Source organism: Scyliorhinus torazame, chromosome 17, assembly GCF_047496885.1.
Source record: "Scyliorhinus torazame isolate Kashiwa2021f chromosome 17, sScyTor2.1, whole genome shotgun sequence".
In the NCBI taxonomy this organism is placed as follows: Eukaryota; Metazoa; Chordata; class Chondrichthyes; order Carcharhiniformes; family Scyliorhinidae; genus Scyliorhinus; species Scyliorhinus torazame.
The window spans coordinates 161,287,294-161,313,430 of record NC_092723.1 but is presented as its reverse complement, the minus strand read 5'-3'; the positions used below and the strand labels follow the sequence as shown (position 1 = coordinate 161,313,430).

General features: G+C 46.9%; 1 protein-coding gene across 1 annotated transcript in view; it reads left to right on the top strand.

Annotated features, from left to right (window-relative positions):
- Nucleotides 1–1,549: 1,549 nt before the first annotated feature.
- LOC140394338 (vacuolar fusion protein CCZ1 homolog) overlaps nucleotides 1,550–26,137 on the top strand; it is a 65,843-nt gene continuing 41,255 nt past the window's right edge. The window contains 11 exon segments of the mRNA XM_072481534.1: nucleotides 1,550–1,639; nucleotides 7,981–8,067; nucleotides 11,061–11,154; nucleotides 12,003–12,100; nucleotides 14,939–15,032; nucleotides 16,276–16,326; nucleotides 16,328–16,355; nucleotides 17,678–17,724; nucleotides 17,829–17,912; nucleotides 21,622–21,797; nucleotides 23,878–23,959. Coding sequence (XP_072337635.1) covers nucleotides 8,054–8,067; nucleotides 11,061–11,154; nucleotides 12,003–12,100; nucleotides 14,939–15,032; nucleotides 16,276–16,326; nucleotides 16,328–16,355; nucleotides 17,678–17,724; nucleotides 17,829–17,912; nucleotides 21,622–21,797; nucleotides 23,878–23,959 — 768 coding nt within the window. The 5' untranslated portion in view covers nucleotides 1,550–1,639; nucleotides 7,981–8,053.

Genomic DNA, 26,137 nt, shown 5'->3' with positions numbered 1-26,137 from the left:
CTGAGTCTGAAGTGTATAGGTTGAAGTCTTACCCCAGCTCCCTCTAGGCTGACAATCCCAGTGGGAGTACTGCATATCAAAGGTTCTGTCTTTTAAATGGGATGTTAAATCACCTCTCTCAGGTGGACGTAAAAGAACCCATGATCACTATTTCAAAGAAAAGCAGGGATTTTCTACCCATCCTCTCCCTTAACCAAAATCACACACAGATTATCTAGTCACTGTCATATTGTTGTTTGGGGGAGCATGCCATGCGCAAATTGTCTGTCGTGTTTCCCACATTGCAGCAGTGACTGGTTAAGTGGAGTTAAGGGGACAGGGCGGGGGGAGTGGGCCCAGGTAGGGTGCTCTTTCAGAGGGTCGGTACAGATCCAATGGGCCGAATGGCCTACTTCTGCACTGGAGGGACTCTATGACTAGACTTCCATCGAACTTCTTTGACTTTAAAAGCAGGGGTAGGTGAGGGTAGAGTGTCGGAAATTTACAAGGAGTTGATGGATTTGGGGGGGGGGGGGGGGGGTGAAGCCCCGATACGGGTAGTGAAGCATAAGTGGGAGGAAGAGTTGGGGAGGGAGGTGAAGGCTGGGGTGTGGGAGGAAGCTATGAGGAGAGTAAATACATCCTCGCCGTGTGCCAGGCTTAGCCTTATTCAGTTCAAGGTGGTCCACAGGGAGCATATGAGCAGGATTTTTGAAGGGGTAGAGGATAGGTGTGGGTGGTGCACGGGTGAGCCCGCGAATCATGTCCACATGTTTTGGGCCTGTCCGAAGCTTGTGGGATTCTGGCGGGGGTTTGCCGACGTTATGTCGCAGGCCTTGAAGGTGAAGGTGGTCCCCAGTCCAGAAGTGGCGATCTTTGGAGTGTCAGAAGACCCGGGAGTCCAGGGGGCAAGAGAGTTCGATGTCGTGGTCTTTGCCTCATTGATAGCCCGGAGACGGATCTTATTAGAATGGAGGGACTCGGCAGAGTTCCTTCGGCTGGAGAAGATGAAGTTCGCCTTGAGAGGGTCTGTGGAGGGGTTTGCCCGGAGAAGGCAGCCGTTCATCGACTTCTTTGAGAACGGTGGGGGGATAAAATAAAAAGGACGTTGGGGAGTTAGGGAGGGGGAGGTGGGATGTTGGGGTGTTAGGTATTTAGTTGGTTTGATTATGTGCAGCCCTGTTGGCTTGTTTTGTTTGATGATTGTGTTTGATGTGCAAATATAGAAATGCCGCAATAAAATATTTTTCAAAAACAACAGAAATTCATTGACTTTGAAACCTTTTTGGGAGATCCTGAGGTTGTCGAAAGGTGCTGTAGGAATGTGAGTTTGTTCCCTCGGGAGGTTATGAAAGGTGCAGCATACCAACATGCAAGTCTTTATTTAACTGGGAGAATGCACCTGAAGAAAACTGTAGAACCTTTGTTTTTGTACAACTTTCAAACAATTTTTTTTCCAAAAACATGCTCAAAAACAACTCAAAACCAATTTTAAAAACTGGTGCTTTTTAAAAATGTGATCAGTCTTTTGAGAAACAAAAATGTGTCCCTAACCAGTATGTGGTGCTATAGAGTCCCACAAACATCTTCCAGTACAGAGGAAGGGAAATGCTGCCGGAATTTAGACTAGAAATCCAGTGACAAACACACAAAAACAAAGGTATTTTTTTCTTTTAAGTGTTTCAATTTATTACAGAAGAGAATCATACATTATTGAAGCTTTACATGTGGGAATAGTACGATTGTGTGGCGTTCGAGGCCTCAGCTTTCTGACTGATCCATCTGCTGGAAGTATCCCAGGCAACAGACACTGTCAGTGGGGGGACTGATTAAATTTAACCTGCTGGAAGCCTGAGGCCTAATATATTTTTCTGTTTGGGTTTGTGTATGTGTAAGATGCCCCATTTTATTTAAATATAATTTTGCACTTTAAAACTAATATGTTATTGTTGTTAGAGTCTCAAATTCTCAACTAGGGCTAATTTTCTAGAGGAAAACTAGTCCAGACACACACACTAGGTGGGTTTGAATTTCCAATTTAGCCTTGTACCAGGTGAGGCCTACAAACAAAAACACGCAACAAAACGGGAGAGATATATTGTTTTATGTACTTTTTACATTTTTCTTTTACAAAAAAATACCTTTTGTGAATAATTTGTTTTAAATAAATATGTCTGATTTAATAGCTGAGCTGGCTGTTGAGAGGAAGCAGCTTTGAACAGATAAGCAGGTTGTGCTCATTCTTAACACCTTCGGGATTATGTTATATTTGTGACCAGTCCTGGGACTTTTGAACATACTTCAATGATGTCCCTGTTAACCGTGAACTTGTTAGTGCATGTCCCAGAATGATCTATGTCATGATGGTATACATTTTTGTCAGGTAATTGCTCCTGTGAAGTGCTTTGGGACACTTTTCTATGTTAAAAGGTGCAATACAAATGCATGTTTGTTGTTAATGGCACAGAAATAGATGCATTAATTTTCTAAGCATGCCAAATCTTTAACCCTTGGTGTTCTAGAATTTGGGGTATGAAAAGCAGAGCTTGCATTTAATTTGTCCCTTTCACAATTGGGTTCAAGACATTTCAAAGTGCTTCATAGCTCAGTCATTGGATTTTGAAATGCAGCCACTATTGTAATGTAAAATTTTGCAGCAGTTTGCACACAGCAAACTCCCACAAACGGTAATGAGAGGCTCTATATTCCTCACTGCAGAATGTAGGAATCGGCTCAAATCTCTCTGCATTTTAGTGGGATGCACTGCTGCCTCTGAACCAGAAGGTTGTGGGATTAAGTCCCACTCCAGAGACCCCAGCACAATAACCTGGACTGACCCGCAAGTTTCAGATGAGATGTAAAACTGAAGGCCCCTCTCTCTGTCCTCCTACTTGGATTTGTAAAAAATCTCTCAGCCATGAATTCAAAGTAGAGCAGGGGAGTTCTCCCCAGTGTTCTGGCCAAATTTATCCCTCAACCAGCATTACTGACGAGTCTGGTTGTTATCACACTTCTGTTTGTAGGATCTCAGTGTGCAAATTGACTCCTGTGTTTCCTACACTGCAACCTTGGGCGTGATCCAGTGGCCACGCTGCACTCGAAAAGCAGCTCAGCACAGCGTGGCCCATGAAAACCGGGAGACCCTGTTACCGGGATCAACCAGGTTCGCAAAGCCTCGTGAGATCCAATACGATCTCGCGAGATGTTGCGATGTGAATCCCGCCCAAGATTACTTTTTGGCAAATCTGCTTTTTAGAGCAAGGCAGTAAGCCTCATTCTAATGTGCAGATTCACGAGGTACCTGAGGCTTTGGGATTCACCCCCTTCACCTCGGAGACCTCGGGCGAGTGCCATTCAGCACTGGTCGGGGACCAGAGGGAATGGCACTCGTGGGGCTCTCCCAGGGGATTGGAGTCCCCCCAGCTGCATGCCCTTTAGGTAGGGTGGTGCCCTGGCACTGATTGTACCACCTGGGTACCCTGGCAGTGCCAGCCCAGGTGGCACTGCCAGGGTGCCAAGTTGACACTGCCAAGGACCATCCCAAAGTGCATTCGGGCTGACTGGGAAGGTCGGGGATTGTTTCGGGGGCCTTGGCGATCGGAACACCATTTAAAAATTGGGCCCGATCTCTCGCTACAATGGGGAGCTCCGCTCTCCGGAACTCCCCATTGTAACGAGAGATTGGGATGCCATGTTTAAATGTACAAAATGGGCCAAGTGCGGCTTCAGCCATGCGTTCCCCATTCAGGCCCCTTATTCAACTGCGAGTGACGGGAAACATGCGGCTAAATGCGCTCTTTTGGGAGAATTGCACCCAGTGACTACACTTTGGGGAAAAAAAGTACTTCATAGGCTGTGAAACACTTGGGATGTCCCGAGGTGAAAAAAAGTGCCATATAAATGAAAATCCTTATTTTTATTCTTTATTAGCCGGGGAACATGCTTGATGTTTAGAGGTCACCTGAGTTTGTTCTGCCTACCTGTGACAGGAGAGTGGTCAGGAGCACTCCAGTGCAGGGACACTGAAACCGATTGTAACATTTCCAATACTGTCCTTGGCTTAGGCCATTTAATTCAGCACACTCTGAGGATCAAACCTGGTGTACTTGTATAGTTCAGCACCACATTTAAAATGGACTGGTTCTGAAAACTATTCCAGCCCAGGATGTTTGTAATTACTGTGCCTGCAACTAAGCAGCGACGTTCTAATGCAGTTCCTGACTTTATCTATCAAGTCAAAGGAGTTCTCAGAGTCACAGCGGGCAGGCTGTGTTCGGAATCAGTTTTGTCATGTTCAGTAAGGACTTTACATTCTCACTTTAACCCACCTGCAGCTACAATCCATGTCGTAGATTTAGAATCGGTGAAACGTTACGGTGCAGAAGGATGCGATTCAGCCCATCATATCTGCACTGCCCGAAAGAGAGAAAAAAAGAAACTAGCTGCTCATTTTAATCCCACCTTCCAGCACCTGGTCCCTAACCGTGCAGGTTCCAGCACTTCAGATGCAGATCCAGATGCCTTTTAAATGAGTTGAGTGTTTCAGTCCCAACCACCAATTTAATATAATAATAATCGCTTATTGTCACAAGTAGGCTTCAATTAAGTTACTGTGAAAAGCCCCGAGTCGCCACATTCCGGCGCCTGTTCGGGGAGGCCGGTACGGGAATTGAACCCACGCTGCTGGCTTTGTTCTGCATTACAAGCCAGCTGTTTAGCCCACTGTGCTAAACCAGCTAATTTTGGCAGTGAATTCCAGACGCCCACCACCCTCTGGGTGAAAAAGGCTTTCCTTATGTCCCCTCTAATCCTTCTACCAATCACCATAATGTGGTCAGCATGCCAGCACAGTGGCTAGCACAGTTGCTTCACAGCTCCAGGGTCCCTGGTTCGATTCCCGGCTTAGGTCACTGTCTGTGCGGAGGCTGCACGTTCTCCCCGTGTCTGCGTGGGTTTCTTCCGGCTGCTCCGGTTTCCTTCCACAGTCCAAAAATGTGCAGGTTAGGTGGACTGGCCATGATAAATTGCCCCTAGTGTCCAAAAAGGTTAGGTGGGGTTACGGGGATAGGGAGGAGGCATGGGCTTGGGTGCTCTTTCCAAGAGTCGGTGCAGACTTGATGGGCTGAGTGGCCTACTTCTGCACTGTCAGTTCTATGATATATGATCTACATAATCTATGCACCCTGGTAATTGACCTCTCGGCTAGGGAAAACAAGTCTTTCCTGTCTAGGTGCCTCATAATTTTGTACACCTCAATTAGGTCACCCTTAGCCTCCTCTGTCTAAAGGAAAACACCCCGAGCCTATCCAATCTCCTCATAACTGCAATTTTCAAGCCCTGACAATATTCTTGTAAATCTCCTCTGCACTCTCTCCAGAGCAATTCTGTCCTTCCTGTAATGTAGTGATCAGAAAGGTACACAAAATTCCAGCTGTGTTTTATACAGTTCCAACATTACATCCTTGCTTTTGTATTCAGTACCTCACCCAATAAAGGAAAGCAATCCATAGGCTTTCTTGACCACATTGTCCACCATCCTGCCACCATCAACGACCTGTGGAATGCAAGTCTCTCACTTCCTCACACCCTCTCAATAACTCCCCATTTATTGAGTATTTGTGTCTGGTTTTCCTATTTAAAGGTAGTCAGTAGAGTCAAGATACAGGGTCTCATTGGGACGCACATGTCGAGCTTTCACATATCTTTAACTGAGCCAATGCTCTGCTGTCAAGTCCTCGCGTAGTCCAAGTCCTGTATGCACGTTTCCCCCGCCTTTCCCCTCTTAGCCAGGCCAAGCTCCTTGCGCCAAGCAATTATACTTGGAGATCCTCACCCTCTTTCTCAGATCCCCCCACAACCTTACTTAACACTCCCAATGCTACGCTGAGTGCAGCATTGACAGAGGGGCTATTTTTCAGATGAAGCGTCAAATCTGTTCTGCAGGTCAGGTGGATTTGTCTCTGGCACTTGCGGAGGAAGAAGAGAGGGGGGTGAATTAAGAACATAAACAGGAGCAGGGTTAGGCCAATACAGCCCTCAAGCCTGCTCCGCCATTCAATAAAATTGTGGTTGATCTGATCTTGGCCTCAACCCTGCATTTCTGCCTGCCCGCCCTTCTAATCCTTGATTCCCTTGTAGTTCAATAATCTGTCTATCTCAGCCTTGAATATACCCAATGACACAGCAGTCTGGGTTGGCGAATTCCAAAGATTCTTAATTCTCTGAAAGAAGAAATTCCTTCTCATCTGTCCTTAAATGGGAGGCCTCTTATTTTGAAACTGCCCCGTGGTTCTAGATTCCCCCACGGCGAGAGACATCCTTTCAGCATCTACCCTGTCAAGCTGCCTCAGAATTAAAAAAACATTAATTCGCAGGATGTGGGCGTCGCTGACTAGGTCAGTATTTATTGCCCATCTCGAATTGCCTTTGAGCAGGTGAAGGTCTTCATCCCAGAAATCAACATAATGAACCTTCTCTGAACTGTCGCCAATGCAAGGAAATCCCTCCGTCAAATTAAAAAACGTAAACTGTACGCAGCACTCTAAGTGCAGTCTCCAATGGCTTGTCCAGTTATAGAAAGCTCTTCCAGTGTCCTGGCCAACATTCGTCCCTCAAACATTACTACCAATAACAGATTAGCTGCTTATTCCTTCACTTTGACCATCCGGAACCTTTGGAAATTGTTTTATGTGTGAAGGAAGATTAATAGCTTGATTATCTCAGTCTGTCCTTGAATGTTGTTGGGTTGTGAACCTAGTAAATTATTGTGCAGGGTTAGCGATGTCCTTTTAATTATATTTTGTTGTCACTGTCAAAGGTTCTGCCCTTGAGGTTCTGTCTGCCCTCTGAAATGAAATTAAAAGGCCTCACAGCTACTATTTTAAGTATTTCTTAATTTCTTAAGAGGAGAGGTTGAGTAGGTTGGTCCTGTATTCATTGAGTTTAGACGAATGAGAGGCAACCGTTTTGAAATATATCGGATTCTCAGGGGGCTTGACAGGGGAGATACTGAGACGGAGTTTCCTCTTATGGAGAGTCTAGGACCAGAGGGCATAATCTCAGAGTACGGAGTCCCCCATTTTGAGACAGAGATGAGGGGGAATTTCTCCTCTCAGAGGGTAGCGAATCTGTGGAATTCTTTACCACAGGGAGCTTAGAGGCTAGGTTGTTAAGTATGTTCAAGGCAGCAGGCAGCACTTTGGCGCAGTGGTTAGCATTGCTGCCTCACGGCGCTGAGGTCCCAGGTTCGATCTCGGCTCTGGGTCACTGTCTGTGTGGAGTTTGCACATTCTCCCCGTGTTTGCGTGGGTTTCGCCCCACAACCCAAAGATGTGCAGGGTAGGTGGATTGGCCATTCTAAATTGTCCCTTCATCGGAAAAAAGATTAATTGGGTACTCTAAACTTTTAAATTTAAAAAAAAGTATGTTCAAGGCTGAGATAGATAGATTTTTAATCAGTAAAACATCAAGGATTGTAGGGATAAAGTGGGAAAGTGGAGTTGAGGATTATCATATCGAATCAGACATGATCTCATTGAATGGTGAGGCAGACTCAATGGGTCAAATAGCCTACTTTTGCTCCTTAGTCTTATGATCTTATGGTAAGAATGGGGCAGTTGTCCTGGCCAACATTCTCCCCTCAATCAATATCACCAAAAACAAAACTATAGCTCATTTTGTTATCGGCTGTCAATGAGGGCTTGCTGTGTACAAATTGGCTGCATTTTAACTCCACTCCATTGGTTGTAAAGTGTTTGTGGAGAAATAGTGAAGTTGTAGCAACAACTTGCATTCTATGGCACCTTTGATGTAGCAAAATCCCAAGGTGCTTCACAGGAGCATTGTAAAACAAATTTAGACACTGAGTCAGAAAAAGGGATATGAGAACAAGTGACCAAAAACTTGGTCAACAAGGTTGGTTTTAAGTAGTGTCTTAAAGAAGGAGGAGAAGGTTTAGGGAGGGACTATTGTTCTGACATTTTTCTCTGTCTCCTTCAGCAGATGGTCATCTGAGACTTTGCGTAATGTACTGCAGCACCTGGACAGAGAAACTCCTTGAACCAAACCATTGCTAATGTTGATGGCAAGGTAATTGTAGAAACCAATTATTCCCCTGTTTGCATCAACGAGCATGCAATTAACATGTAGGGAGGAAGAGTAAGACCCACTGCATCAATCCATAAATACAACTTGCATTTATATATCCTCTTTCAACATCGTGAGGCCCTTCTCTGGAATGTTAGCAGTGTAATTTAGATACATCATAAAGGAGGCAAGAGAGGTTTAGGGTGGGAATTCCGGAACCTAGGACCGTGGCAGCTGAAGTGGTTAAAATCAGGGATGCACAAGAGGCCAGAATTGGAGGAGTGCCGATCTCGCAGAGGGCTGTCCGGCTGGAAGTGATTACAGAGATGGGGAGAAGGTGAGGCTAGGATAGGAGGATGTGAACTTTAAATTCTAGCTCAATCCCTGACCTAAAGGGTCTTTTGTAATCTTTATTAGTGTCACAAGTAGGCGTACATTAACACTGCAATGAAGTTACTGTGAAAATCCCCTAGTCACATTCCGGTGCCTGTTCAGGAACACAGGGAGAATTCAGAATGTCCTATTCACCTAACAAGCATGTCTTTCGGGACTTGTGGAGGAAGCCCACGCAGACACGGGGAGAATGTGCAGACTCCGCACAGACAGTGACCCAAGCGGGAATCGAACCCGGGCCCCTGGCGCTGTGAAGCAACAGCGCTAACCACTGGGTCTTGTCTCTACCTTGGATATCAATGACACATAATGACTTGAATGAGGTTCCACAAAGATGATGCACCTTTATCAAAACCACTAAGCAATAATGCATACTTGCGATAATACCTATTACTTAGTTTTCCTGTGAGCCGGAGTCCATCTCAGTGGCCAGTCCAATGACGGATTCTCCGTGCGTGACTTCTGAGTGACTGACCAAATCAAACCAATCCACTGCAGCCAACATGTTTCTCTGGAGTCCTTCATACCTTTTTCTTTGCTATGGCCCTGTGCCGTGCAAGGTTACCTGTTTTAGCCCATTTAACTGGTTTTCAATTACATCGATGTCTTTTCCCTTACTCTTATGTCCTGGGCCTCACAAAGCAGAGCTTGAAGGAATTGATAACAGTATAAGAGATAACAAAGCCTGACTCCATTTTTGTTATCTCTTATACTGTTATCAATCCCCAGGCTGGTAGCGACAGACATCTTTATTACCTCAAAGCAAGCACAAAAGGTGTTTATTTTTCTCACAGTTTGAGGCACAGTTCATTTTGCAGACTGTGCTAATTCTGGCAAGGCTGTGTCTTGACTTAATTACCCATCCTGCCTTGCATCCACAATGCAGCCCTTCGTGTGTCTTCAGTCTTTTCGATGTTCTGTGTTACCACCATGAGACAAATTCCACACACCCAGCCGTCAAGCAACTGGTTCTGTGTCCATTAATACCAAAGGCACAAAGACAAATTTCCATGGTTAAAAAGTAATGAATACATTAAAAGGAAGTAACTGTTACATTGGCTTACATTAGTTGCGGTGAACGGGGTAGGAAAATTTTGTTCAAAGTACAAATATTTTAAATGATGAGGTTAAGCCCTGAGATTGGCTTGAGTTTAAGCCAACACTGGGGTGAAAAGTGATCAAATCAGAGAGCTGGAATTTATGAATGCTCTTTTACATCTGGATCTTTTCTTAATAAATAGTGTCGATTGGAAAACCAGGCTGATGAATGGAAACTAGATACATGTAGAACTAGCGTTTGTAAACCAATATGTAGGACAGACGTTGTCTGAAGTGGTTGTCAGTGGAGTTGATGATAATTGCACACAATTAATAACATACAAAGCAGCAAGTCTTCAAGTGCCTTATGTTTATTCCTACAATATGGCACAAGAACAGGTGATTAAATTTGTACTTCCTGGATAATGAGTATCTAAATAGAGGGACAGAGAAATCGAGTTAAAGTTGTATTGAGCCTTGGTCTGACGATGCTTGTGTGCAGTCTGGTTTCCACATTCTAAAAGGGTTGGAGAAGCAATAGGAAATGTGAGGAATGATTTACAATGATGATACTAATACGTAGAGATGATAACTATCAGGAAAAAAATTGGACAGGCTGTAAGAGAAAATAAGGCTGATAGGAGGCGAGAAAATGATGATGGACTTTGATAGGGGGGACATGAAGAAGATATTTACTCATGGGTGGTCATGCCTTACACAAGCCTCCTCCCACCTCTTCATTTCACACTGTCATTATATCGTTCTGTTCCTTTCTCCCTTGTGTGTTCATCCAGTTTCCCCTTAAATGCATCTATCTTCACCCCAACTATTCCATGTGGTAGTGAGTTCCACATTCTCACCACTCTCTGGATAAAGAGGTGTCCCCTTAATTCCTCATATGATTTATTAGTGCCTATCTTATACTTATGGTCCTTAGTTCTGATCTACCCCACAAGTGGAAACATCTCTACAAACCCTTATCAAACCCTTGCAGATTACTCCTCAGTTTCCTCTTTTCTAAAGCGAAACGGAACAGCGAATGATCTCCCACTTTTAGTATCATTCCGGTAATTCTATTATACAGTGTCTCTCTACCGCACTCACAAAATTGAGCCCAGAACTATGCACAATAATTCCAGCTGTGCCCTAACTGTGTTCTACAAGACTTGGTGTAACTTCTGCGCTTTGCAATTCTATGCATATAATTTTATTGTGACGACTTTTAAAATGATATATTCTCCATGTTGTCACTGAGCAACACCCTAGATAAGCACCCTTACAAACTGTTGGTTGCTGCTCAGTTATTGATGGTGAGAAGAGTGTGTCAGATTAAGAATATCATTGGAAAATCCTAACAACACTTCTAAATGTCATTGGAAGGTTTAATCGGCAGGTTGTTTCTTTATGATGAACATTTCACAATAACTCTGGAATTTCCGTACGCATCTGTGGATTTACATCACCTTAAATGCTAATCGGATCCTGATACAGGCAGAATGGAAATGCTAGTAGGGTTTTGGATGGATGGGGTCTTACCTCCTGCTGTCCTCTTTGTTTCTGTTCAGCCCCAGGATGACAGCAGCAAATGAAAAGCAATCCCTCCCGTCGTTGTTGAGCTTTTTCATTTACAATCCGAAGTTTGGACCAAGAGAAGGTGAGGTAGGTGAACCGCAAAATGAGTACAATTGATTGTTCTTGCTGACCTCGTGCTATGGTCTGTCAGTACCTGTTTTGAGGCTGATGTAACAGTCGGTGCGCTGTCAGGATCCTCAACTTTGTTGCCCGATTTACAAAATAACAGCACTAATTGTGTTGCACTAATCTGTGAAAATGTCAAGGCTGCCTGTGTCCTAACTCGCACCCAGTCCCATCCAGCCATCGCTCCTATGCTCGCTGATCTGCTTTGCCTCCCGGTTAAGCAACAGCATGATTTGAAAATTCTCATCCTTGTTTTCAAAACCCTCCGTCACCTCACACGTCACTACATCGTTCTCCCCTCCAGCCCTGATAACGCTCCGAAATCTCTGCCCTCCTCTAATTCTAGCATTTTGAAAAGTTCCGATGTTTTTATTTTATTTTAGAGTACCCAATCCATTTTTTTCCAATTAAGGGGCAATTTAGCGTGGCCAATCCACCTACCCTGCACATCTTTGGGTTGTGGGGGCGAAACCCGCGCAAACAAAAGTCCCAATTTTAATCACTCCACCACTGGCGCCATGTCTTCAGCTGCCAAGGCCCTAAGCTCTGGGATTCCCTCCCTAAACCTTACCACCTCACTCTCCTCCATTAAGATGTTTCTTATAACCCACTTCCTTGAACTACTTCTTTTGTCACCGGTACTCATATCATCTGCTGTGGCTCAGTATCAAGTTTTATTTGCCGGCTCCTGTCAGGCGCCTTGGGATGTTTTACTAGGGTAGAAGTGCTACATAAATGTAAGGTTGTTATTGCTTAAAGGTGAGGTGGGTCATTGTGATTCACTGACTAACCTGCGGTTTACCTTCTAGGAAGAAAAGAAGATCCTATTCTACCATCCCAGTGAGGTTGATAAAAATGAAAAGATTAGGAATGTTGGATTATGTGAGGCAATCGTACAGTTTACAAGGTAAGGACCTTAGAGCAGAATTGTTTTAACTAAGCAATACCGCTATCACAATGCAGCCTTTCCACCTGGCGTATGTGTGAGTCCCTGCCTCTTTGACTTTTCCAGTGTGATGAATGTGGGAAATGTTTACATATATTGTATTCTTTGTCATAGAATCCCCATAGTGCAGAAGGAGGCCATTCAGCCCATCAAGCCTGCACCGACCTTCTGAAAGGGCAATCTCTGTTGCAGTATTGTTATTAAAATAACTTGGGTTAAGGTATCCCGATTATATGTCTGCTAAAGCTGTGATTAAAGGGGTTAACAGCTAGGTAGGCTGTGATATCACTCATGGGAGAGACTGGGTCTGTTTATAGTTTGGTTTTCAGCCCTGCCCCGTGTCTTGTTTTATATTTAAGTTCCTGTGTTCCTTGGACAGACTTCTGAAAGCTTCTTTCCAAGGACTTTGTGAATACATTTGTAAGCCACTGAGCGTTAACTGTATTAATAAGTGGCATTTGACCTGTGTGTTTAGATTTTGCTTCATTGAAATTTTAAAACAGATGGGAAAGTAAGCTCAAAGACCTTTATTTCTTTTTTTAAAGAACAGTTTAACTGTTAATTGAAAAGCTGTTTTTTCCTTCGATGTTAACGGGGTTAGTCCTGTCTTAATAATAATGCCAACAATTACTCTTTGCCAGTGGAATAGCTCCTGGGGGAGAAGTATCCTATCCTCACAGTTTACCAATTGAAACATTGTTGGGCTTTCTCGTCTTGTTTCCTAATATAAATTGGAGGTCTGGTCCGTTACTGTAACGCCAAACAGGAGACATGTTATCGTCCAGGTTTTTTTCAGTGTTGTGAGAGGTGAATAATGCAGCAGTTTCCCAGGGACAGAGCAGAGAGAAAACCAGTTTCAAATTAACGAGTGGCTCGAGGAGTTAGATAAACTCTCATCCTTGCTGAGTAGTGACTGTGGAACTGAATCCCCAGTGAAAGTGGTGTCGTGGCAACATGAGCTGCTGCATTAGTATCTAGTTGGCAATGAGGCCGGAAATTATAAATGTAGAATTGAAACATTCGGATAACGTGGGGATCTCGCGATTACTTATCAGGGAGGGAGGATCTTCTCTGGAGGGCAGCAGGTCAGGGGTAAATTATAGAGATGCGAGGAACGGTTGGTTAGCTGTGTGAAGTTATTCTGACTGGATCCGGGGATGAGGGAGTATTGGTAATTAGAGTGTTCTCTGCGGACATGAGCTAGGCAATAGGTTGAACAGCCTCTCGCTCTATGCTGTCTTTGTGTGACCGCGTGCTGCATCCTGTGGCTAAGTGGAAGCACCCCTGGAGTCAGAAGGCTGTAGGTTCAAATCCCCACTCTAGACATTGGGTTGCATAACCGAGGCTGACATTCCCAGTGCGGTGGTGAGGGAGGGCTGCATTGTTGGAGGTGGACAGAACGTTAAACTAAGGGGCAGCACAGTAGCACAGTGGTTAGCACTGTTGCTTCACAGTGCCAGGGAATGATTCCCGGCTTGGGTCACTGTCTGTGCGGAGTCTGCACCTTCTCCCCGTGTCTGCGTGGGTTTCCTCCGGGTGCTCCGGTTTCATCCCACAAGTCCTGAAAGACGTGCAGGTTAGGTGAATTGGATATTCTGAATTGTCCCTCAGTGTACCCGAACAGGCGCCGGACTGTGGTAACTAGGGAATTTTCATTGCAGTAACTTCATTGCAGTGTTAATGTAAGCCTACTTGTGACACTAATAAAGATTATTATAAGACCCCATCTGCCTGCTTGGGTGGATGTAAAAGATTCCATGGAGCAACCTCAGAAAAGCAGGGGAGGTGTTCTCACTGGGGACAGGGGGGGGGGGAGTTTTCACTGGGAGTGGGGAAAGGGGGGAGTTCTCGCTGGGGAAAGGGGGGAGTTCTCGCTGGGAGAAGGGGGGAGTTCTCGCTGGGAGAAGGGGGGAGTTCTCGCTGGGGAAAGGGGGGAGTTCTCGCTGGGGAAAGGGGGGAGTTCTCGCTGGGGAAAGGGGGGAGTTCTCGCTGGGAGAAGGGGGGAGTTCTCGCTGGGGGAAGGGGGAGTTCTCGCTGGGGAAGGGGGGAGTTCTCGCTGGGGGCTGGGCGGGGAGTTGTCATTGGGGCGGGGCGGGAGTTCTTGCTGGGGGGAGTTCTCGCTGGGGGAAGGGGGGAGTTCTCGCTGGGGGAAGGGGGGGAGTTCTCGCTGGGGGAAGGGGGGGAGTTCTCGCTGGGGGAAGGGGGGAGTTCTCACTTGGGGAAGGGGGGAGTTCTCGCTGGGGGCGGGGGGGGAGTTCTCGCTGAGGGGAGTTCTCGCTGGGGGCAGGGGGAGGGGAGTTCTCGCTGGGGCCAGGGGAAAGTTCCCGTTGGGGGCAGGGGAGTTCTCGCTCGGGGGGGGGGGGGGGGGGGGGGGGGGGGGGGGGGCGGAGAGAGAGAGAGAGTTCTCGCTGGGTCCGGGCCAATTTTTATCTCCCGGCTGGAATCACCGAAAGACAGATTATCTGATGGTTATGTCATTGTTGTTGTGGCAGTTTGCTGTGCATAAATCTGCCTGCTTTCCTACATAACATCAGTAACTATACTTCAAAGGTGGTTCATTGGTTGTAAAACACTTTGGATTGTCCCAATATTGTTAAAGGCGCTATAGAAATAACAAATTTGTTCATTCTTTTGTTCCATGACTGGATCTTCCCGTTTATCCTGATGTTTTGCGATGCTGTAAACTGTTCTCGAATGAGAGTAAATCATGTTGCCTGCAATCTGAGAGATCCTCGTTGTGTTAGGTTTGCAGAAACAGACTCTGAACTAACCCAAGTGTTTCTTCTCTGCCATTTACAGGACCTTCTGTCCCACCAAGCCTGCAAAGTCCTTGCATACACAGAAGAACAGACAGTTCTTTCATGAGGCAGAGGAGAATTTCTGGATGGTCATGGTACACATTTACTAAAGGCAGATGTCTTGTAGATTGTGCAGTGTTTTTGTGCGTGTCATCTCGAACTGTTGTTTTGCTCGTTAAGCTGAACGATACCAAGGCGGAGCTGTGGGTACTGCATTTGTCAAATGTACCTGTCCCAAAGCTGGATGGATGCAGCCAGCAGCTGAATCTCTCCCCAGATCCCACCCGTGATGAATAGGCAGCATTCTCACCTCCGCCTCAATCCACTCCAGTGATTTGAATCCATAATCCAGTCTGACAGTACCAGTACTGAGGGAGTGCTGCGCTGTCGGAGGCGCCGTCTTTTGGTTGAGACATTGAACCGAGGCCCCTCCTGTGCCTTTGGGTAGAAGAGCGGGAGTTCTACCTGGTGTCCTGATCTATCCCATAACCAACGTTAGTAAAACAGGTCATTTACCTCTGGGGTTTGTGGGAGCTTGCTGTGTGCAAGTTCTTTCTTTAGTTCTTCCACTTGCCCTGAGGAAGACAGGCTCTTTTCAATACTGGCTTCCCCCTGGTGGTTGGAGGGTATTGGTGCACGGAGCTCATATTTTAGCAATGTTGGTATCATAGAACCGTAGAATTCCTAAAGTGCAGAAGGAGGCCACCTGGCTATTGAGTCTGTACTGACCCTTTTAAAGAGCACCATACCCAGGCCCTAACTCTATCTCGTAACCCCATAATCCCACCTAACCTGCACAATTTAGGACACTAAGGGTAATTTAGCATGACCAATCCACCTAATCTACTTTAGATTGTGGGAGAAAACCGGAGCACCCGGAGGAAACCCGCACAGACACGGGAAGAAAGTGCAAACTTCACACAGTCCACCCAAGGCCGAATTGAACCCGGATCCCTGGCACTGTGCCACCCCTTTAGCACCCTATCTGGGCCCATGCCCCCACCCTCTCCTCACAACCCAGTAACCCCCACTAATCCTTTTGGACATTTAAGGGGCAATTTAGCATGGCCAATCCACCTAACCTGGATATCTTTGGACTGTGGAGGAAACCAGAGCACCAGGAGGAAACCCACACAGACACAGGAAGAATGTACAAACTTAATTGTTTGCCCTGACTATCTCTCTCTCTCTCTCTTCCCCCCCCCCCCCCCCCTCACCCACCCACCTCCTCTTTATTCCCCTCATCTCTTCCCACCCCCCCCCTCCCCTGTTAGAATCTGCGGCTGTCTCTGTCTGTTCATACCTGCTTCCTGCTTCTCTTTCTGTTGCTGTGCCCAGGTGGTGTCCAATCCTGTGATTGAAAAGATGAACAAGGATGGAACGCGTGTCCCCGGAATACCAGGAGGATGAGTTACTGGGTTAGTCAGTGTCTGCTCGTGACCTGCTCCGGCCCTCGGGTTCGACGTCACTGGGAAATCCTCACTGGGTATCACATCAGTCATAATGAAACAAATGGATAGGAATATTAGTGATGGATAGCAGAGATCAGCTGAAAAATAACCTCATCCTAGGATTACTGCCATTATAGTTAGCAACCTTCAAGAGAGAAAAGGGATTTATAGGCTATGGTGACAAGATTAATTGAATGTCTTTTTCTAAGATGGCACAACCACACTGTACCCGGGCTGGATTAGCTCAATTGGCTGGACAGCTGGTTCGTGATGCAGAGCAACGCCAACAGCGCAGGTTCAATTCCCGTATGGGCCGAGGTTATTCATGAAGGCCCCTCAGGGGCAGCATGGTGGCGCAGTGGTTAGCATTGCTGCCTCACGGCGCCGAGGTCCCAGGTTCGATCCCGGCTCTGGGTCACTGCCCGTGTGGAGTTTGCACATTCTCCCCGTGTTTGCGTGGGTTTCGCCCCCACAACACAAAGATGTGCAGGGTAGGTGGATTGGCCACGCTAAATTGCCCCTTAATTGGAAAAAATGAATTGGGTACACTAAATTTATTTTTTTAAAATGAAGGCCCCTCAGGTTAAATCACCACCCGTCAGCTCTCCCCCCTCAAAGGGGAAAGCAGCCTATGGTTATCTGGGGATGACTTTACGTTTTACTTGCAACCACCAGGGCCAAATGGCCAACCTCTGTGCTGCAAGGGTCTATGGATGTTCACTGTCGATCACTTCTCTCTCATAAATTTCAACCAGACCTATAGGGAAAGCTACTGTAAATAAAAAATAAAGTTCCTATGGCACTGAGACATTGCAAACATGGGAAGGCAATTCTTTCTAGAAACAAGCTCTGAGGTAACATGATACAGGCCTTTTTAATTATTAAAGGATTTGAAAAGGTGGGAGGAAGGAAGATATTTCCACTGGTGGGAAGACCAAAACTAGGGGAACAGAAATATAAGATAATCGCTAATACATCCAGTGGGAAGTTCAGGGTAAACGTCTTCACCCAGCAAGTGGTGAGAATGTGGAACTGGCAACCACAGGGCACAGTTGAAGTGAATACTGTAGATGCATCTAAGGTGAAGCTGCTTAAACACATGAGGACAAAGGAATAGCAGGAGAGACGTTGATAGGGTGAGCTGAAGAGGGGTGGGAGGAGGCGCTTGTGAAATATAAACACCGGCATCAACTAGTTGGGCCGAATAGCCTGTTACGATGCTGGAAATCCTATTTAATTCCTTTGACTTTCCTCTGTGAAGTAAATCTTTGCTTCTGCTGTATTTCAGGACACAGTGTACGGAGCAGTGATCCAGCAGTGCTACTGTATGTACAAGGTGATGTGGATCGGCTATTTCCTACGTATTTTCTCCTTGTCGTTTTCTTTACTGACCCAATTTTCCCAGCTTAACGCTCGCTTCTGGTTTTCCCGCATGTTCAGCTCTTCAATGGCACCTTCACAAAATCCATGGAGGCTGGAGGCATTGACCACCTGCAGCAGAGAATCCAGAAGTTTTTCTACAGGGTAGGGGTCCTTAAATTTACTAATCACTGGTGAGGCTCCAATCGGTGCGCTGCGTTCAGAGCTGAGCACCGCACCTTTTAGGAAGGAGGCCAAGGCCTAGGGGAAGGGGGAAGAAGAGATTTACTGAAATGGTATTGGGGAACGTGGAATGGAGTTATGCAGAGAGACTGGCTTTGTGCTCCCTGCTGCAGAGTAGGTTAAGGAGGGGATTAAGTAGAGGTAATCAAAATTATGAGGTGGTTTGGAATAAGTAGGTAGGGATAATCTATTTCTTCCGGCAGGAAGGCCGGGAACCAGAGGTCACAGATTTGGGATAATTGGAGAAAGAAAACAGGGGAGATGAGAAGAACATTTTTTCTTACGGAGCCCGAATTGTGATCTGGAATGCGCTGCCTATAAGGGCGGTGGAATCATATTCAATAGTAACTTGCAAAAGGGAATGGGATAAACACTTGAAAAGGAGAAACGTGTAAGACTAGGGGAAAAGAGAAGAGGAATGGGGCTAATTGGATAACTGTTCCAAAGGACCAGCACAGGTAGGATGGGCTGAATGGCCGCCGTCTGTGCTGTAAGAATCCATGATTTGTTTTGTCGGTCTTGTTGCCCATTGCTCTCCTCCTGCCCTGAAGGTACCGACTCTTTTTCTGGCTGTGTCTTCCATCTGCCACCTCCTGCCAACCTGCCCTATGGTGGGCCAGGGTCAGCGGGCTCTTTGACTGTGGTTGCTGCACAGCCATTCCTGGTCCCCTTCTCATCTCCCACTTCCCCCGAGTGCGCTATATTGACCTTAAAGAGGATGCCGTGCAAATTCATCAGAATGATACTGGAGGTGAAAGGGTTAAGTAATGAGGACAGGTTACGTAATGAGACTAGGCTTGTATTTCCTGAAGTGCAAAAGGTTATGGTTTAATGTAATTGAGGTTAAGATAATCACAATTCTGATCAGTGCTTGGGAATAGTGAGAATCTGCCTTTGCCTAATCACTATCCTGACGATCTCTGCTCCAGCCCCCTGTCCACCACCCCAACCCTTCCTAGAAGATGCGTTTATGTGAACATAGGAGGCCATTCCCCTCTTGAGCTGGATCCACCAATTAATTAGGTCATGGTTAATCTGTAGTTTAACCTGCCTTGGTTCCTTAATACCCTTCACCCAATAAAAATCTATCAATCTCAGCGTTGACATTTTCACTCGACCAGAAGACATAGTTTCCCTCTGCATATCCTATCAGATCCTTTAATCATCTTAAATCCTTTAAATCCTTAAGGCGGCCCTTATCTTCTGTATGGAAGGGAAGATAATCCTTATATTCCCGCTTGACTGGACAATAACCACTTCATCCTTGTGAAAACAGACCCAGGACCCCTCACTGAAGGAATACTCCAGGAAGTTTGATCCTGACCCTCTCGGGCAGTCAGAGCCAGTCCAGGGAAACACCCGGATTGTGTTAAATCTAAAGCCACGGTCTGAACAGGATTTTCCTGGCCCCGGGTGGCAGGTGTGTGCAAGTGGGGATGGCCAGGAAGGTAGGTTGGAACAGCATCGGCACAACTTCCCAAAGCATTCCTGCCACCAGGGAAATTCTGCAGGGGCAGCCTGGGAAGTGGATCAGCTGACCGATGCACAAAAGTGGACAAGCAATTTATTTTATTTTTTTAAAAACAAATTTAGAGTACCCAATTCATTTTTTTCAATTAAGGGGCAATTTAACGTGGCCAATCCACCTAGTCTGCACATGTTTTGGGTTGTGGGGGCGAAACCCACGCTAAACACGGGGAGAATGTGCAAACTCCACACGGACGGTGACCCAGAGCCGGGATCGCAGCAGTGGTAAACTGCTCCACCGTGCTGCCCCAGACAAGCAATTTTAATTGTTCCAAGGCCTCGATTGGGGGCAATCTGGCGGCTCTGCCAACATTTATGCCACCACGGACAATCCCCGCCATTTGGGGAGGCTGCCTGCTCCATGAGGCGATCAGTAACCCTGCGGAAAGACTAGGGTGGGGTGCATCCGAGTCAGAAGCTCCACTCCCAAATAAGGAGCCATCGACAGGACAGGCCGTCCACAGCGATCCAAGCGAAGGCATTCCTATCCATTCCAAGGTACCTGTGACCTTCTGCCTCCTCTGAAATATTGAACTTATGTTTGCATCCCTGAGGGGGCCTGCATGTTAAGACACCTGCCTGAGCAGCCCCCTCATCTCCCGGTGGGGCTGCAGAGACAGTAGAATAGGCTCTGATTGAGCCAGCAGCATTGAGGACCTACCCGTCAGCCTCAATAGGGCAGTGAAGTATGGAGATGGCCTAGGCTACCTCCAGTCTGGCTCCCAGATGTACAGGCTCGAGACGCCTAAATGGTCCCAACATCAGTGTCTGACGCCTGCAGGAAATTCTGCCCACTATGTCTGCGACAGCACTTGTGTCCCTCAAGCCGATTAGCCCTCTCTCCCACCCCCATCTCCTCAGCACTTTGTCAAAAGTTGGAAGAATTTGTAATCTGCTGCTCGACTGTTAAACATATTTATTTTAGCAGCCCCATGTGGTTTTCGTACTGAAGTAGATCTAAATTTCAGTGCATGTGCTTACTTTTCCTATAATTCCCCACCCCCGGGTCTCCAATATCCTTATTGCCTTGTGGTCCTCACAACCTGAATAATACATAAAGGATTAGTATAAACATGGAGCTCACTGCTGGCTAAATGTCACTCAATCTAACCCCATTGCCATAACGCTTAATGACCAGTTTGGCATTAAATTGCATCAGGCTGTTTTATACTGATCTGTCCAAACATACTTTGTTGTTGCATTATTTGCCTAGTTCCTGTACGTTCCAAACTGATCATGACTGCTAGACAACGGCCTGATTTATGCCATGCGTTGGGACAAATGGGCTTTGTGACAGCTGCCTTTGACAACAAGCTTTGCAATGAAGCCTGTATAATGTTGCAGTTAAATAATTCATTTGAAGTGACAGCAGGATAATTTAAAATTATTTCCTCACCTTTTTTAATCTCAATAACGCATCAACATCAAATATCGTCAACAATGGGTTTATTTTGTCTCTTTTCAACTTGACAACTTTCTAGCAATGGTTTTGAAATTTCACTCATTCAGAAAATCGAGCATAGTTACATATGAGACGATTCCCATTTATTTTTCATTGAGAACCTGCTAAGGTTTTGCTAATGAAGTCAGTGACTACTGGGAATGTAAGACCTCAACAATTACTGACTGCATTAATCAACACGGGTAAGGTATCTCTTGGGTGAAAGTGGTTATATTCCAGCGCAGTACAGAAGGGGTGCTGCACTGTCAGAGCTGCTGCCTTTTGGGTGAAATGATTAGATTTGTTGTCTGCCCCGTCTCCAGTGAACGCAGAAGATCCCACAGTGCTATTTTTCAAGAAGAGCAGGGGAATTCTCCCCAATGTCCCAGCCGATATTTGTAACCCAACCGACATCACTTAAATAAAACCCCGATGATCTGGCCACAATCATGTTATTGATTGTCGGAGCTTGCTATGCACAAATTGGCTGCTGAATTCCCTGCACTCCCAACAGTGACAGTGCTTCAAAAGCAGTGAATAACCTACTTCTCAGTAACAGGTTCAAAAGACTGAATGGCCTTTGAGTCAGGGAGAAAGGTATATTTTGCAAAATGGCAATTGAAAGTGGAGATACAGAATCTTTTGCTGTTATTCCTCCCACAGTACCTGCAAACATTGCACTTGCAGTCGTGTGACCTGCTGGATGTGTTTGGCGGGATCAGCTTCTTCCCCCTCGATAAGATGACCTACCTGAAGATTCAGTCATTTGTCAACAGAATGGAGGAAAGCCTAGATCTCGTTAAGTACACAGCATTTCTGTACAATGATCAACTCATCTGGTAAGTCCATTGTTACTTGATGATAGAGTTCGCTTCGACTGAGGGCAGGAGTGAAATTGGGTAATGCAGAAGCTAGCAGACAAACCAGCTTGTGCTACTGAGAAGCCGGAACAGGCCCAGGTTTAACACCGTATCCAAATACACCAGCAGCATTGCAGCAATTATTATTCCACAGAGAGACTCGGCTTAAACGTTGCACTCAAGTCTCTGAAGTAGGATTTGAACCCACGACCTTCAGCCTCCATGCCAAGGGCGATGCACCCTGCTGAACAAGAGTGTGGTTGAGAGGCTTTTTTAATGTTCAGAATGCTCTCCTTAGAACAAAGGAAATGCAAGCTGCAGTAGGCCACAACCCCATGAGCCTGCTCCACCATTCAATAAGATCACAGCTGAGCTTCTACCTCAACTCCGTCTTCCTGCACTATCCTCATATCTTTTACTCCCCTTCCGACAAAGATCTATCAAAATCTTTTCTGCACCTGATTGACCACAGCTCTGTAGCGTTGAGAATTCTAAAGGTTCTCAACCTTCTGAGCGAAGAAATTTCGCTTCATTCCAGTCCAAAATGGCCGACCCCTTATTCTAGTCCTAGTTCTGGGCTGTCCAGCCATGGGAAAGAACCTCTCAACATGTCACCCCATCAATTCCTCCAAGAATTGTACACGTTTCAATCTGATTTTATGCATTTTTGGGTAAGTTTCTTTTAAATTGTGACAGGATATGTGCAGGCTGACAGATTGCCCAGTGCCCGTGTCCAACATGGTTGATATTAATAGTCGGCTGATAGTACAAAGCTTGAGTATTGCTGAAAAAGGCACATGTGGTTGAAGCTTTCCGTCAGGCGCACATCAAGACAATGCGAAAGAATACCAAATTGTAAAGGGAACAACAAATTATACAGCAGGAGAAGAGAGTGCTGATTGGTTGACAAGTGGACTCCGATTGGTAAAGGCATTGTCATGAAAAATCCACCAGATAACTGACTAGTTATCTGCCAGGCTTTGTTTAAATTATAAATATATAATAAATAAATATTACAATTTGGCATTCTGGTGTATTGTCATGATGAATGCAGAACAAAGTTTGACAACATGTGTCTTTTTCAGCAATACACAGAGTTGATATTGTTAAATAGTGACGCCAAAACAGGGAAATGGGCACACACATTATAGTGACACACACATTATAGTGACACACACATTATAGCGTGAGGTCTTGGCCTCAGGCGGCCTCTGGATCCACTGGCCCTAGGCTAGAGGTGAACACTAAAACCCAGGGGGAACCAGGTTGTTGGTTAAATGGAATGTGGTGCTTTTCTTTTAAAAAAAAAAAAAAAAAATCTTTATTGTCACAAGTGGGTTTACATTAACACTGCAATGAAGTTACTGTGTAAAGCCCCTAGTTGCCACATTCCGGCGCCTGTTCGGTTACACTGAGGGAGAATTTAGAATGTCCAATTCACCTAACAAGCATGCCTTTCGGGACTTGTGGGAGGAAACCGGAGCACCCGGAGGAAACCCACGCAGACACGGGGAGAATGTGCAGACCCTGCACAGACAGTGACCCAAGCCGGGAATCGAACCCGGGACCCTGGCGCTGTGAAGCAACAGTGCTAACCACTCTGCTACCGTGCAGCCCTTTTATCTGCCATGAAACCTAGTTTGGGGGACCTGGGCAGCTGAAGAACACCGTGAAAGGGAGCAGTGCTCACTGCTGTTGTGACACTCCCAATGCAATACTGAGGAAGTACTGCACTGTCGGAGGTGACGTCTTTTGACTGAGGCATTAAAACTGAGACTGTCTGCCCTCTCAGATGGACACATAAAAACCCCAAGACACTTTTGAAGGAGAACAGGGAAGATAGCTTTGGCGTCCTGCCCAATGTTGATCCCTCCTCCGCGTCACTGAAACAGATTATCTGGTCATTAATAGAGTGATGTTTGGGAGAGCTTGCTGCACACAAATTAGGTGCTGCATTTGCCCTATTCCAACAGTGACTACACCACAGTCATTCATTGCCTGTAAAGCTCATTGGAGAAAAAGCACTATATAAATGTAAATCAGTTCTTCCTTCTTTCAGGAGTGGGTTGGAGCAGGACGACATGCGAATCCTGTACAAGTATCTCACAACATCGCTCTTCCCAAGGCAACTGGAGCCTGAGGTATTCTCTTTTTTTTTTAAAATAATTTTTATTGGCGTTTTCACAAAATATCAACAACAGAATGACCCACGTCCCCTCTTCGATATCCTCTCCCAATTCCTCCTCCCACTTACCTTTCAACTCCACCACCGAGGCCTCCTCCTCCTCCTGCATCACCTGGTAAGTTTCCGAGATCTTCCGCACTCCAACTCACCCCTTGGGAGCACAGTCATCTTAACCGACTGCACCCTACCCGCCAGGGACAGCGGCAGCGCGTCCCACCTCTTGAACTCCTCGTCCATTTGCCCCTGGCCACCTGGACCCCTAAATACCTGAAGCTCCTCTCCGCCCTTTTTAGTGGGAGCTCGCCAATCCCCCTCTCCTGGTCCCCTGGGTGAACCACGAACAACTCGCTCTTTCCCATGTTGAGCTTGTACCCTGAGAAATCCCCGAACTCCCTGAGGATCCTCATTACCTCCGACATTCCCCCCCACGAGTCCGCCACATATAGCAGCAAGTCGGCCGCATAGAGCGACATCCTATGTTCCTCCCCACCCCACACCAACCCCCTTCAGTTCCATGACTCCCTCAGTGCCATAGCCAGAGGTTCAATCGCCAGTGCGAAAAGCAGGGGGGACAGGGGGCACCCCTGTCTCGTCCCTCGATGCAACCAAAAGTACTCAGACCTCCTCTTGTTCGTGGCCACACTCGCCATCGGGACCTCGTACAACAGCCTAACCCACCTGACAAACCCCTCCCCAAACCCGAACTTCAGCACCTCCCACAGCGCCTTCCCTGCCTGCATGCTCCCTATCCCTTTGGCCAGCTCCTCCAGCCCAATCGGGGACCCCAATCCCGCCACCAGTCCCTCCTCCACCTTCGGAAACCTCAATTGGTCCAGAAAGCGGCCCATCCCTCCCTCCTCCAGTGGGGGCTCGGACCGATACAATTCCTCATAAAAGGCCCTGAAGACCCCATTGATGCGAACCCCACTCCGCATCACACTCCCTCCCCTATCCTTAACTCCCTGATCTCCCTAGCTGCGACCCGCGTCCGAAGCTGATGCGCCAGTATCCGGCTTGCCTTTCCCCCATACTCATAAATCGCCCCCTGGGCCTTCCTCCACTGCACCTCCGCCTTCCTGGTGGTCAACAGATCGAATTTGGCCTGGAGGCTACGCCTCTCCCTCAACAGTCCCTCCTCAGGCACCTCCGCATACCTCCTGTCTACCCACACCATCTCACCCACCAGCCTCTCCCTCTGCTCTCTCCTCTCCTTATGGCCCCTAATGGAGATCAGCTCTCCCCTAACCACCGCCTTCAGCGCCTCCCATACCATCCCCACTCGGACCTCCTCGTTATCATTGGCCTCCAGGTATCTCTCTATGTTTCCTCGGAACCCGCTCACTCACCTCCTCATCTGCCAACAGCCCCACCTCCAAGCGCCACAACGGGCGCTGGTCCCTCTCCTCCCCCAGCTCTAGGTCTACCCAATGCGGGCGTGATCCGAAATGGCTATTGCTGAGTACTCGGTATCCTCTACGCTCGCTATCAGCGCCCTACTCATAATAAAAAAGTCGATCCGGGAATAAGCCTTATGAACATGCGAAAAGAATGAAAATTCCCTAACCCCCGGCCTTGCAAATCTCCAAGTGTCCACCCCTCCCATCTGGTCCATAAACCCCCTCAGCACCTTAGCCGCCGCCGGCTTCCTACCCGTCCTAGACCTGGAGCGATCCAGTGCCGGATCCAACACCATGTTAAAGTCTCCCCCCCCCCCCCCCCATTATCAGGCCCCCCTCCCCCGCCGACTAGCCATATCCCCTCCTTGGCCAGCCACGCGCCCGCACCCCACTCCAGGCCCGTTCCCCAGGGCGGCAGACCCCCGTCCCAACCCCCTCTACTCGCTCCAGCTCTCCCTTGACCATAGCAGCAGCAACCCGGTTCCCTCCCACCCACACACCACCCCCCAGCTAGGACCCCTCCTAGCTGCTTGAGCCTGAGGTATTCTCAAAGTGTCTTTAATCTGTCTCAAGAAATACAACATTCAAGTACAAGGTTGAAATTAGAGCAGGCCATTCAGAGGTGACCTCAGGAAGCACTTCTTCATACAAAGGATGCTGGGAATCAGGAACTCTGTCCAGATTGATGGTAATTAGTAAAAGAACCAGAGACACGATGGGAATTTCTTTTACACGGT